At 34.6% G+C, this 12,987-nt stretch overlaps 1 protein-coding gene and 1 non-coding gene across 2 annotated transcripts; both read left to right on the plus strand.

The window, feature by feature from the left end:
- The first annotated feature begins 5,689 nt into the window (after positions 1 to 5,689).
- On the plus strand, positions 5,690 to 10,745 carry BRIZ1 (zinc finger (ubiquitin-hydrolase) domain-containing protein). Its single transcript, XM_086452781.1, has 11 exons — positions 5,690 to 6,130; positions 6,243 to 6,351; positions 6,573 to 6,687; positions 6,784 to 6,881; positions 8,687 to 8,793; positions 8,923 to 9,172; positions 9,382 to 9,435; positions 9,635 to 9,778; positions 9,905 to 9,969; positions 10,159 to 10,213; positions 10,319 to 10,745. The coding sequence occupies exons 1-11, from the start codon at positions 5,823 to 5,825 to the stop codon at positions 10,475 to 10,477; spliced, it is 1,464 nt and encodes a 487-aa protein (XP_086308907.1). The 5' UTR covers positions 5,690 to 5,822; the 3' UTR covers positions 10,478 to 10,745.
- A 710-nt stretch (positions 10,746 to 11,455) lies between these two features.
- On the plus strand, positions 11,456 to 11,528 carry TRNAR-CCG (transfer RNA arginine (anticodon CCG)). The gene has a single exon. It is a non-coding gene; the product is annotated as a tRNA-Arg (tRNA).
- The last annotated feature ends 1,459 nt before the right edge of the window (positions 11,529 to 12,987 follow it).

Here is a 12,987-nt window from a genome sequence, read left to right on the forward strand (position 1 = left end):
AGAAGATACCATAGTGATAATTGTCTCTCGACCCGTGGATCTAGATTAGGTGCAATCAAGCACCAACAAATATATCTATAGAAAATTCATTTTGTCAGAAATATCATTATAGAGAAGAAAATATTTTCTCTACACTCAATTGCCTCATGATCAATTTTTAACGCATTAGGAACACATGTACAAGAAATCTAAGAGGAGTTGGTTTTCGATTGACAATTACTTGACTTAGTTAAATTTGATATTTTATTTATTTATTTAAATTAATTAGTCTATATATAAAACTGTTGAGTTTAATCCCAAGTTGGACACTCATTGCCTAGTCTCTCTCCTTATAAGCTTATGGGCCACTCCACTATTGCCAATTGATTTTGAGTTAGACCCCCAAATTAAACACATCTTCATACTCCAATAAACATATTTATTGGTATAAAATGAGATTGAAAAGATCGAAAGGTGGAAAATTCTCCCTACTAACACCAAGAAAACGATTAGAAAATCACACAAAACTTCCTCTCTCTCTCTCTCTCTCCTTAATTTATGATTCTCTTCCAGGTCTCTTTGTTTTTCCCTTACAAATATTCCAAGAACAAAACTTTTTTACTTTTATGAGGAAAACCTCCAAAGCCTCTTCTATCTTGTTTTAGCTTTGATATCATTTACGTGATCACAAAACAACAAGTACTTTTGTGTTTCTTTGATTGTTGTAAGTCATATTTAGATGCTTTTTTCTTCACTTTTTCAGTGATTTTAGTAGGAAAAATTACCTTTAAAAAAAAAAAAAATCGATTTGAATAATATTTTTCCATCTTTTTTTTTTTTTAATCTTCCTTAGTGATTATATTTGTGATTTAGTTACCTCTTCATTCTTTGCATTTGCAGACTACCGTTGAGGTTTTTCCCTAAGGTTTCATGTTGGGAAAAACATGTGACATTTTCAAGATTGTACCTCATATCGCACATCCTGACATGAAAGTGTGCAGAAACCATAGATTTTTTATCGAGGTACATATCAAAAAGCATATATGGTTCCTACCCACTTTCACATCAAGATGCGCGACATGAGTTGCAATCTTGAGGTCATCCTCAAAACATATGTTTTATCAAATTCCTAAGAAGAATGATAATCCATTTTCACTCAAACTCTTTATTTAACGTATTTGTTTGATCTCCAAAATGTAGTGGGGTTGTCTCTTAGATGCAAGAGACAATTTATTTATTGTTGTTCGCAGAAGACATGTTGTAAATTTATTTTTTCAAGTTCAACCATGTTTTCTGTGGATCAATTTTTTAGATCCTACACTAAAATTTAATTGTATTAAATTATAAAATATTCATGTATAAGAAACATGCACAAAAGTGAATGACTTGCGGCGTAGGCCCGGGCATATGCTAGTATATATATAAGAGCTATCTCATACCCTTTCAATATTCAAAGGTTCACCAATATTCGATAATTTGTGATGACAAATGATATTTTCATCAATTTATCATTTTTATTGTTTTGAAGATTAAATCATCAACTATGAAATACATCATCCTTCAAAAAAGTAAATTATTATCAACTGTAAATTAAATGTGATTCGACTACTTAGTAATCTCAAGCGATGAATTAATTACTTTTTAGATCTTGAGATGACGAATTTATTGCTTTTATAAAGGAATGAATTATCTAATTCTAAAAAACAAAACAATGTTACTTTTGATATAGGTGTTTGTTCTATAGATAAAGTGTTTTGTCCTATATGGGTTAAAAGTTTCAGAATGACTTGATTTTTTGTAAGTAAGATCTTTATGGTCAAGAAATATCCTCGCAAAAAATCAGTCATTATGAAATTTCTAACCCTAGTTTACAAATTTAAGAATCGTAGACCATCAACTTTTTACCGTTAGTTTGTAAACAATTTAGATGGGGTTAGAAGTTTTGGAATGGATTGAAACTTTTTAGCCATATAAGACAAAAATTTGTCTACCGAGCACTGTCCTATACATATAGGGCAATTCACGAGACAACAATTGTGGCAACGATTTTTATCTTATATGAGTTAGAAGTTTTGTAATTTGCTGATTTTTTTGTGAAGATTATCTTTATGATGAGGAGATCATCTTCGTAAAAAATCAGCCTATTACGAAACTTCTAACCCATATAAGACAAAAACCGTTTTCACCATTGTTGTCCCTTGAACCGTCCTATATGAATATTGTAGACACCCAAATTTGATCGGGCCCTCGACGCAAAATGCCCCAAAAATCAAAAAAATTGGAATGGGCTCCGAGGCCCAAACCTACAAAAATACAACGTAATTTGTCATCCTATTTTCAATAAACGGCCCAAGGCCTTTCACGTGGTCCACGAACCAAATCCCTTACCATCCTTCTAAACCCAACTCAACTCAATCCAACATAAATCCAAACTCATTATCCAAGCCTATTCAACTCAACCCAAATCAATTCCTATTCAACCAACAACCTAAGCCCAACCAAAACTCTACCCAAGCCCAAATCATTCAACCCAAACCCAACTCAACCCAATCCAACATCACAACCAATCACCACAATCATCAAGGTGTGACACATGTCATCACCCCATCTCATTTCCCTTATCTAACCACCAACCCCCATCACTATAACTATCTCATTACTTTCCTTTAAATATCATCTACCCATACTTACAATCTACACCCCCCTAACCTATCATATCCATTATCTCAAATCAAACACTTATAACCTACACCTCCCCCTAATCTACCCCCATCATTCCCTACAAAACCCATCTCTACAACCTAAACCTACACCTATCCTCTCAAATCAAACACTCATCATTTCCTATCAACTCATCTCAACCCTTCATTTTCACCCACTTTTACACATGTCATCATCTCCCTCACCCTCCCAAAATATCATCAACCACCTCATTAAATCCTCTATTCTCTTAAACCAAATACCATTTAATCACAACCACCATCTTAAACTCACCTCACCAAACACTCAACCCAAATGGGTTGGGTTGGATCCAAACCATTTGGATCAAAACTCACCCATTTAACTCTCCTTCCCTAAATACCCTCCAACCTCCTCTAAATTACACCCACTTTTTTCTCAAACTTATAACCATTCTATCATTTTTCTTCATTTCACCCAACTTTACCCCTAAAATAACTCCCCAACTTCTATAAAAATCCATCAATTCTCCCCTTACAATAACTAATGGAAATTTGACAAAAAACCTCTAAAAAATCACAACTCACCTCAACTCTCTACTCTCAACACTCAACTCCCTAACCACTATCAACTCTTAACTCATCTCAACCTTCAATCCTCAACTTTAATCTTCTACAACCTCAAGCAAGTCAAGGTCAACTCAAAGGGGTACATTCTTGAAGATCAAGATTGGGACAAGGTGGGTTTGACAAAAGGCACACCCCCCAAACTTCCCTCTTCTACTCTCCCTTTCTTTACACTTTACACACACACCATGATGATTTAAATCACCAAAGGGCCCCTTCTTCATAAGGGTGTCCTCAATGATTTGAACCAATATCGAAAGTCCCTCACACTTGAGGGCACACATCAAATGTTTTTTTCAATTTCATTTTCTTTATTTCAAAAAATCGAATCCGAGATTACCACATTACGTGGATGGAGTAGGGTGCCTAACACCTTCCCTACTCCATAAATGGACCCCTTACCTTGAATCAAAGGTTTGGACCACGTGCATTATCCTACGAGAGTCATCACATCAAAAATGATATGATTTTCAAAAAATAAGACATCGGGTAACCATTCACACCCATTTACGAAAATGAATGGTGGCGACTCCAAAACACCCCAAAGTGGAGGGATGTTTCGAAATAACGAAAATCCCATGTCCACAAATATAAATTAGTAGATCTCCATGAATCATCTCAAAAAAAAATAGTCGAATGGACGTCAAAATTAAAAGTTACACTACTTTTTTAAAGTATTGAATTTACAAGCAACAAATTTGCTCAATAATTCCCTCTTTTCCTTAAATCTTAGTTGTAGAGTCTCAAAAGACACTTTTGTATACTAAATAAATACCCAAAACTAAAGTTAATAGCCTCATTTGATCATTACCTTCATTATTGACACATAGTGGCATGCCAATAAAAAAAATTGTTAGGAGATAACAACCATTGCCTTCAAAAACGAACGGGTACTCCAAATAAGAGAGACATTTAGCTGACCTCGAAAAAAGTTGCCCATGGTATACGAAGTGGCAAAGTCGACATTGTAATAGGAGGAAAACAAGACACCAAAAGACGAGAAATCGAGGAGAGGATGACCAAGATAAGAAGGAAAGTTTGTCAAGTTATGGTTCACTATGTGATCACATCACTAAACCCTAATTTGGAACACAAATTGTTTGAGATCTGGATCACCTTTGTGAAACTAGAACTAGCTTAGCTCACCATTTCAGAAGACTATATCTGTTATTTGTCATTTTTTTTCTCACCTCTTATGCTTATTAATAGATTGCTCTTGCTTGAAAAACGAAATGCCAGAGCTTTGTAAACATTTTCTCCAATATGGGCAAAACCTAACCATTTATTTGACCGATTGAAGATATTTCCATTGAAACTTAGGTGTAAAGCCATTTTCAGTGACATCGTCTAACAATAAGGACATTTGGTTTGGATTCTAGAATTTGGCTCTCACTCGTAATTGAATTCTACAATTCAATATGTTGGTTCAAGTTATAAAAGTGATTCTCCCATAAAATACTTTATGAGTCCCCTAAATCTTTCATATCAAATTGGGTCTATAATGCTCTCTTAATCTCATTAATCAAAGGTAAGTCATTATTAGAGAAACCAATGTCTTTCATGTAAATTAGGAGGACAATACCTCATGTCAACCTCCTTATAGACATTGAATGATCTGATTGACTCCTTTGAAAATTGGTTCCTTTAACTGTTTTGTTGTACCTTTCAAACCATAGAGAGTTTTCTTGAGCTTGCATACCAAATTTGGATTTCTAGGAAAAGAGAAGCTCAGAGTTGGAGGAGGTTGAATAAAAACTTATTCTTGAAGATCTTCGTGAAGAAAGACATAGTTCACGTCAAGTTGAAATAAGGGTCACTTTTTTACTGTGGCCAAGGCAAAAATGACACAAATGGTAGTTATTTTAGCAACCTGGGCCAACAATTTCATTATCTTAATTTCGACTCAATATTTTTGAAGGAATCCTTTAACTTCTAATTTATCCTTGTCTCTCTATGAAGTCATCTACTTTATGTTGGATCTCTTAAATCCACTTCAAACCAACGGCTTGTTTCCCTATCACAATGAGTCTAAGTCCTAAGTCTTATTTTTTTCCCTAGGCATTGATTTCTTCATACATAACATCTCTCCAGAAAGAATACTTGGAGGCTTCAACAATGAATGAATAAGATAAGAAAAAAATCCTTCAACGAGATAAGAAACTCGAGAGGATTTACAAGTCTGATAGAGGGATTCAAAGAGATGTTTTTGCAGATAGATTTATAATATTTCATTTCAAAATTGTATAAAAAAAATAAAAATCAACAAAGGAGACTATGATTCTAGATTTTGAAACCAATTTCTAAACCAATCACCCTTAATCCAACTTGATGTATTTTAATCTGACGGCTTTGTGGCTTTAGCTTTCTATTCCTCTACTTTTGTTGGTGGGCCATCGTTTGACAACCGACTATATGATCAAACATTCTCATATAAGAGATTGAGACGCCATACCTAAGCACAAAAACGGAACTAAATAACGATTTCCCGCGAAATAACACTTTTGTCGACCGAGTCACTACCGATTCCATCCCCCAGTAATGTTCAGCCTCCGAATCCACTCGGTGGACACCAACCATCCTCTTACCAGAGACGATGGTGGCGCCACTTTTGAATCCGCCTCAACAAACCCAAACCCAAACCCTAACCCTAACTTTCAAGAACGCAGAGGCATAGTTCACCTCTACCGCAACGTCTCCAGTCACTCCTCTTCCCTCTCACCAAACCCTAATTCACATGAGAATACTCTCCTATTCGTTCTCGCAGTTCCCAGTCACCTCTCTTCGGATGATTTCATCCGATTTTGTGGATCCTACATTGATCACGTCTCTGAGATTCTCATCATCAGGTAGTAGAACCTCTTCCCTTTAATCTAATTCTCATTTTCGAGCGAAATTATAGATTACGATTTGCAATCATCCTTTCTTTGATTTTTTTTTTTTTTTAAATCCAATTTTCAGAAACGATGCAATGGAGGATCGATACAGTGTGTTAATTAAGATCGTCGATCAGAAGAATGCCAATATCTTCTATCGCAATTTCAATGGAAAGCGATTCTCTTCTACTGAGGTTTTTGTTCCTTTTCTAAAATTTTGAGATTTCTTCTCAATTTTAGGAAATTTCGTAACTGTTAATATCTCAATATTTCAACCAATTTCCAACAAATTATTGTACAAATTTATACAACTACAAAGAAATTTAACGGTTTCATTTGATTCTATGGTGATTGAAATTAATAGTGATTTTTTTTTTTTTTTTTTGAAAAAAAAATAACTGGTTGGATTGTGCAGGCTGAGGTTTGTCATATACTGTTTACTGTGTCCGTAGAATACACGGAATTAACAGAGATTGCTAGTACGCCTCCCCCGGGTTTCACCGAATTACCCACTTGTCCTGTTTGCCTTGGTCAGTTTCATACATATGTTTGTTTGCTGAGAATGAAATTCTTGTGAGTTCCAGTTATATGTATGCCTTTTCTCTTATTCGTGTTTAATTGTTTAGAGAGATTGGACCAAGACACCAGTGGAATTCTTACAACACTTTGCGACCATTCTTTCCAATGTCCCTGCATTTCAAAATGGACTGATTCGTCTTGCCCGGTGAGTAAATATATGTTATTGTCATGATATTGCATGATAACTGCTGCACGACCCCTAAAAAAGGATTATTTCCTTCACAACCAAGCATAGCATGGTGACTGTACTAAGACATTAAAAAAATATGGAAATAGTTATGAGTTCATTTTTTTTTTTTTTTTTTTTGACAAGTAGAATAGTTATGAGTTTATCCTACTTGGTCTGTATAAAAAATGGTGATTGGTTTTGGAACAAAATCCTCTTTTTTTTTCTTTCTAAGTCTTTTGGAAACTATTCAACTGGATTGAAACCGAAAACCTACGTTGAGTGGCCACTATACTTTCCAAAGTGAGTGGCAAGACATTTTTGCCTCGTTACAACTTTGCTTGAAAAGCACCACTACTTACACAATTGATGCCAAGGTCGTCAGAAGGCTAGTACCTCTAGTTTCACAAGGTCATTCCTTAATTAGTAACTATGTAGAATGGTCAACTTTGAACCTTAGGCATACACTCTGATGCTCATCCAATTTGCTTCATGCACATAACTTTTGCATGTCGTACATGTGAAATAAGCATCACTTTTTACCATCCTAGACAAGGGTCATTGATTACAATGGCTCATAGTTTTTTACACAAGCATCTTGGGAGTTAAAATTGAGGCTATAAAATTGAAGTGCACATGAAGCAATAAATAAATAAAATGAACTTTATAACCATATTTGATCACAGTTGAACTAGCAAAAGACGTTGCTTTAGACATAAAAAGTAAAACAAATTTATTTAAATAACCAAGGATTTTTAGACCAATAATTTGGTAGTTCCTACTAAACAAAAGAATCAGAACTCTCTAATTTCCCCAAGAAAAACTTACGAAGCAATCCTTAGATAATGGTCTCGACAATAATGAATTCAATTCTGATGTGGGATATCTTTATCAGAACCATTTTATCCATGATGAATGCATACTTTACATTGATATGTTTTGTTGTGATGGAGTCAATTCTTCACAACCTTATGTTTATGTCGTCGTCTTTGTTGCCCTACAATGAATTGGCATAGTAAACTCACTAATGATGATCTTTAACTAGATAGTGTGCCGACATGCTTTGAAGCAATTTACATATTTTTCCATCATGGTGGATGTTGCAATCAATGTCAGTTTCATACTACTCCACGACTGGCACCTTTAGCCATCAAGAGTATTGTAGGCAAAAAATCCTTCAGGGTTCTTTGAACCCAATACTTGGTCCCTGTGTCAGACAGAAACTTGTACCCATATCAATGCAATGTAGAAAATTGCATTTCAAGATCCATCAATGTTATGAAGTTATTTCTTAGTCGCCTCTACTCATTCTTGGAATTCATGAAGTGGTATTATTAGCTGTACAGGCATGTTTGCATGTCATGTTTGTTTGAAAAAATAGTCTGAGGTCAAAGTCTTGTAGAGCAGTAATGTGATAGGCAGTGAATGAATCCACTCTTTGATCAAGTAGGTTGTGAGTCACTTGGAATCACTCCTACAACTCTAATTTCACAGGCAATACGAAAAAACTCAATTAAATTTCAATCAAAGTGTATCTTAGGGTCTTCCCATACATCCGTTTTTATAGAGTTGGTTTTGTGCTTCTATTTAAACCTTGAGGAAGGCAAAACGAACTAATCTAGTTCTAATGCAATTAAAAACTATTGACGAAGAGCATCTAATTAAGAACTAAATACTATCTTGTGTGGTCCACGCCATTTTGATTTTCTTGGGAACCATGTTTTGTGTTGCATCTCAGTAAAAGTGGTTGGCAGAATTATTATATTTATACCTTGTGTCTTTAGGTGTGTCGATTTTGTCAGCAGCAGGCTGAGAAACCAACATGCTCTGTTTGTGGAACATCTGAGAATCTCTGGATCTGTGTAATATGTGGTTTTGTAGGATGTGGAAGGTGAGCATTGCTACTTCACTGTTGCTCATGTCCTGTAGTTAGTTTAGTATGTCTTACTATTTTTTATTATTCCATGCATTTTCTCTTAATTTAAATTCTTGATTATGGGACATCTGTTGCTGATTTTAGGTATAAAGAAGGTCATGCTTTCAGGCATTGGAAAGATACACAACATTCCTATTCTCTTGATTTAAAAACACATGAAGTTTGGGATTATGTTGGTGATACCTATGTTCACCGATTAAATCAGTCAAAAACTGATAGCAAGTTGGCAGAGTTGAACTCCGGCTGTAGATCATTTGATGGAGATTTTGGGACATGTGAAGGCAGCGAGGAATCTGGAATTAATGGGGAAATCCTTAGCTATAAAGTTGAAGCGGTGACAACTCATTCCTTGACCTTCACATTTATTTTCTTCTTTTTGTCCCTATTCGAGACCCTGTACTTTGTGGTATGATACTGCGAAATATTGCCCAACATTATTCTCTCCCAGATTTTAACCTTAGTAGTTGGTACATGATGGTCATTTATTTTTCTTAGTCCATCTGGATTCTTTCTTTGACCTTTGATTTATGAACTTGTCAACAGATTGTAGATGAGTACAACCATTTGCTTGCAAGCCAGCTTGAGAATCAGAGACAAGTAAGAACACTTTCATGTTTCAACTGTTATTTGCTACTTATTGACCTGATTTTTGGTTGACAATGCATAGTGATGTAAATGATCCGGTCTTGGGATTTTACTTTTATAATTTTGAGTAGGCCCAACCCAATTCAATTCTAGTTTATCTCCATGATCCAGTCTGTTCACACCCTTAACGATCTTGTGTTTCAATTTTCAGTATTATGAAACACTAATAATGGAGGCTAAAGCAAAAAGGGAGAAGTCCATTTCTGAAGCTGTCGAGAAGGCTGTGAATTCGAAGTTGCAGGAGATCCAACTAAACATTGAAAAATGTGTCGAGGAAAAGAAAGTTGTTTCCAATGTAAGTTGGTTACTGAGTCTGAATCTTGACATTTCACGATAGGATTGGCATAATGAAGTGATGCATTAATGTTGGTCCGAAGCAATTCTATCCTCTTAATGGAACTCATTTGTTTCTTTTCTTAAGGTCAATGATAACCTTATGAAGAGCCAAGAACTCTGGCGGAAGAAGGTTAAGGAACTCGAAGAGGGGTACATTTTATTTCTTAACTATGATAAACGCAAGTGTCAATGAAAGTGCTGAAGGTTCACTCACGCGAGTGCTTCTACATCACATGAAACCATTACTCTCCTACAAGTGTAGAATTTTTTTTAATAATTATAATGACTCCTTTATTCGTTTTAGACTAATAATGGTCTCTTTTACCCCTCCCCCTTCAGGGAAAGAACATCACTTAGATTGAGGGATGAGAAGTTACTGGATCTAGAAGAACAGGTACTTGTGATCACTTTTGAATTTGTTATTATTGTGTACTTTTAAAACTAAATTGCTAGTTGTGGTTTCCTATAATTACCTAACCTCAAATGTTGGTGACTACAGATAAGAGATCTTACAGTCTACATTGAAGCCCAGAGAACACTTGATAAAATGACAGATTCAGATGACGTCAAAGGAGGGACGGTCTTACCAGTCCCATCGCAGCAATCTTCTCCTTCCAATCCCAAAAGGCGCACAAAGACCAACAGAAGGCACAATTAACTGTTCTTATTACCCTTTGCATTGTCAGTTTCACAAATTTTGTAAATTCGAATGCTTGTTGCACAGTTCTGCTGTCTTCAACATTTCCATGGATTTCAGATTTAAAAAGTATTAATTAACGTTAGTGTTCTTTCTTTGTCATCGTAGTCAGGTCTTATGGATTCAAAACTTTCTTTCAGATCTGGGTCCCACCCAGATGTTTGCCATATTTGTAACCGTAACTGAATTCTGATCTATATGACACGAGATCCTTTTCCTTCCCTGAATGTGCCTGTATTGCTCGAATTTGTTATTGAAGTACACTTCTTTTTTCTTTTCTTTTCTTGTATTATTAAATGATATTGGTGTTAAGGTTTGATTAGATTTTATGGTGGATTCAAAAAATCCAGACCCGGAATTCAGATATGGACCAGGTTCTATCTTGGATGGCATTGTCCATGCCCAACCAGTCCAGTTCCATAGGGTGGATCAGAGAAGGCTGCCATGCATTGATAATAATCAATCTTATTAATTGAAGATGACCAAATAAATAATTTTCAGTTCTTTATGCAACGAAAAATCTTTTAATGTGAATTCTTTTTTTCTTTTTTTTTTCTAAAGTACAATTTGTTTTTATTTTCGAAAATATTGTTAAGAAAAATTTTCGGTTCAATTAGATGGATAAAGGCAAATTTGATGAATTATTTTTTCAAACCCTAAAATTCAAAAATAAGTAAGGCATATTTTCTTATTAAAAATAAATAAATAAGAGATTTTTCCATAATTAGAGTTATTCTAGACTTTTTAACTTTGTTAGATGAAGTCAAGCCTCTTAGCATGTACATACTACTTATTACATGGCTACCATGTCATTTTAGTTTCTTTCTTTAAACTCGTGTTCTATGATATTCGCATAAAATTCTCTTTTTTAAATGTAAAGTACAGCCAATACTTTGTTTATTTTTATAATTATAATAATTTAGACCATAGAAAGTAAAGGATCGCGTGGCCTAATGGATAAGGCGCTCGCCTCCGGAGCGGGAGATTGTGGGTTCGAGTCCCACCGTGATCGTTTTCCCTTGTGAAAACAAACACGTTTACTTTTTAATGGCTGAAGTGACGTCATGATTGATCTCATTTCACACTTTTCTGACGTGGTAGTGTGTAAGAATCATCATATATGTGGTGTGATCTCATTTCAAGACTTAATTTGATATTTTACGCTTTTGATGCCGTGACCGTGTTGTAAGTGCCTACCAGATTTTTTTTTTTTTTACTTTTTAATGGCTGAAGTGATGTCATGATGACCTCATTTCATACTTTTCTGACGATGAAGTTGTGTGTGATCTCATTTCTCGACTTAATTTGATATTCTAAGCTTTTTTGATGGTTTGGCTTTGAAAATCACCCATGAAAAATGCTTGACTGCATTGGGTGTGACCATGTTGTAAGTGCCTACGATTTGTTTTATTTTTTGCAAAAAGTACTGATCTATCATTCATAGGATTAGTGCACCCACAATTTAGTGCTACATCGTATTTTTCTCATCATCTAAATAAGTGTTGGAAAAAATAAGTTTGATTAAAAATAAATAAAATTTTGGATGGATTGAGTCAATCTTGTTCCTCCAAATTTATGTAATTAAAGAATTGCGCCTTTAATTATAATATTTCTCTAAATTTTCTCAGTTTATAGTCCTATCAAGCTCTTTCATTACTGCAACCCATATCTATATCTACACATTTATATATCCCCTCTCCCCACACCTGTTTTTTTGGGTTGATAAGCCCTACTCTTTTAGCTCTTTTCTAAAAAGATAGTTTTGATTTATGTTCATGAAATCAGATTTTTGGAATGCCTTAACTTACAAAAGGTCAAGTAATTTGCCATTAACAAATAAAGTCATGTTGGAGTGACCTAAAGATTGGATCTCATAAAGCACATCTTAACATGAAAGTGGATAAAAATCATAGATGCTTTTTCACTAGTATCTCGAGGAAAAGCATCTATGGTTCCATACACTTTCACTCTAGGTAGGGTTTAAAATGGGTCGCATTTTATTCAAAATTCGAGTGACCCGAATTCGATTTTTAGCAGATTTGGTTTTTCAAATATATCCGAATTAAAATATATTATTTTGTATGGGTTGATATCTCTTGACTTGGGTTGGGTATGAAACCATCCCTATATCCGAATGATATATTATTTTGAATATTGTATATATTATATTTTTATATTTTTTAGTCTATCATTCATCAACAAATAAGTGTTAAGTGTAGTGGTTAAAGTTTTTTTTCAAAAGTGGAGAGCTCTTGAGTTCATATCACATTTAAGTCATATTTTTTAATAAATTACTTTGTAATAATTTGAAATTATCTAATCCGACTGACCCAAATCAATTAATTCAATTGGATCGGATCCGGATATAGGTTTAATGAAAATATAAATAAAAAAATGGATTATGATTTGAGCTAGTAGGATCTGAGTTAGATCCGGATTTGGATCCGAATTAAAAATCCGAATATGGACAT

This window comes from Akebia trifoliata, chromosome 8, assembly GCF_017979445.1.
Source record: "Akebia trifoliata isolate Shusen 1 chromosome 8, ASM1797944v1, whole genome shotgun sequence".
Classification (NCBI taxonomy): Eukaryota; Viridiplantae; Streptophyta; class Magnoliopsida; order Ranunculales; family Lardizabalaceae; genus Akebia; species Akebia trifoliata.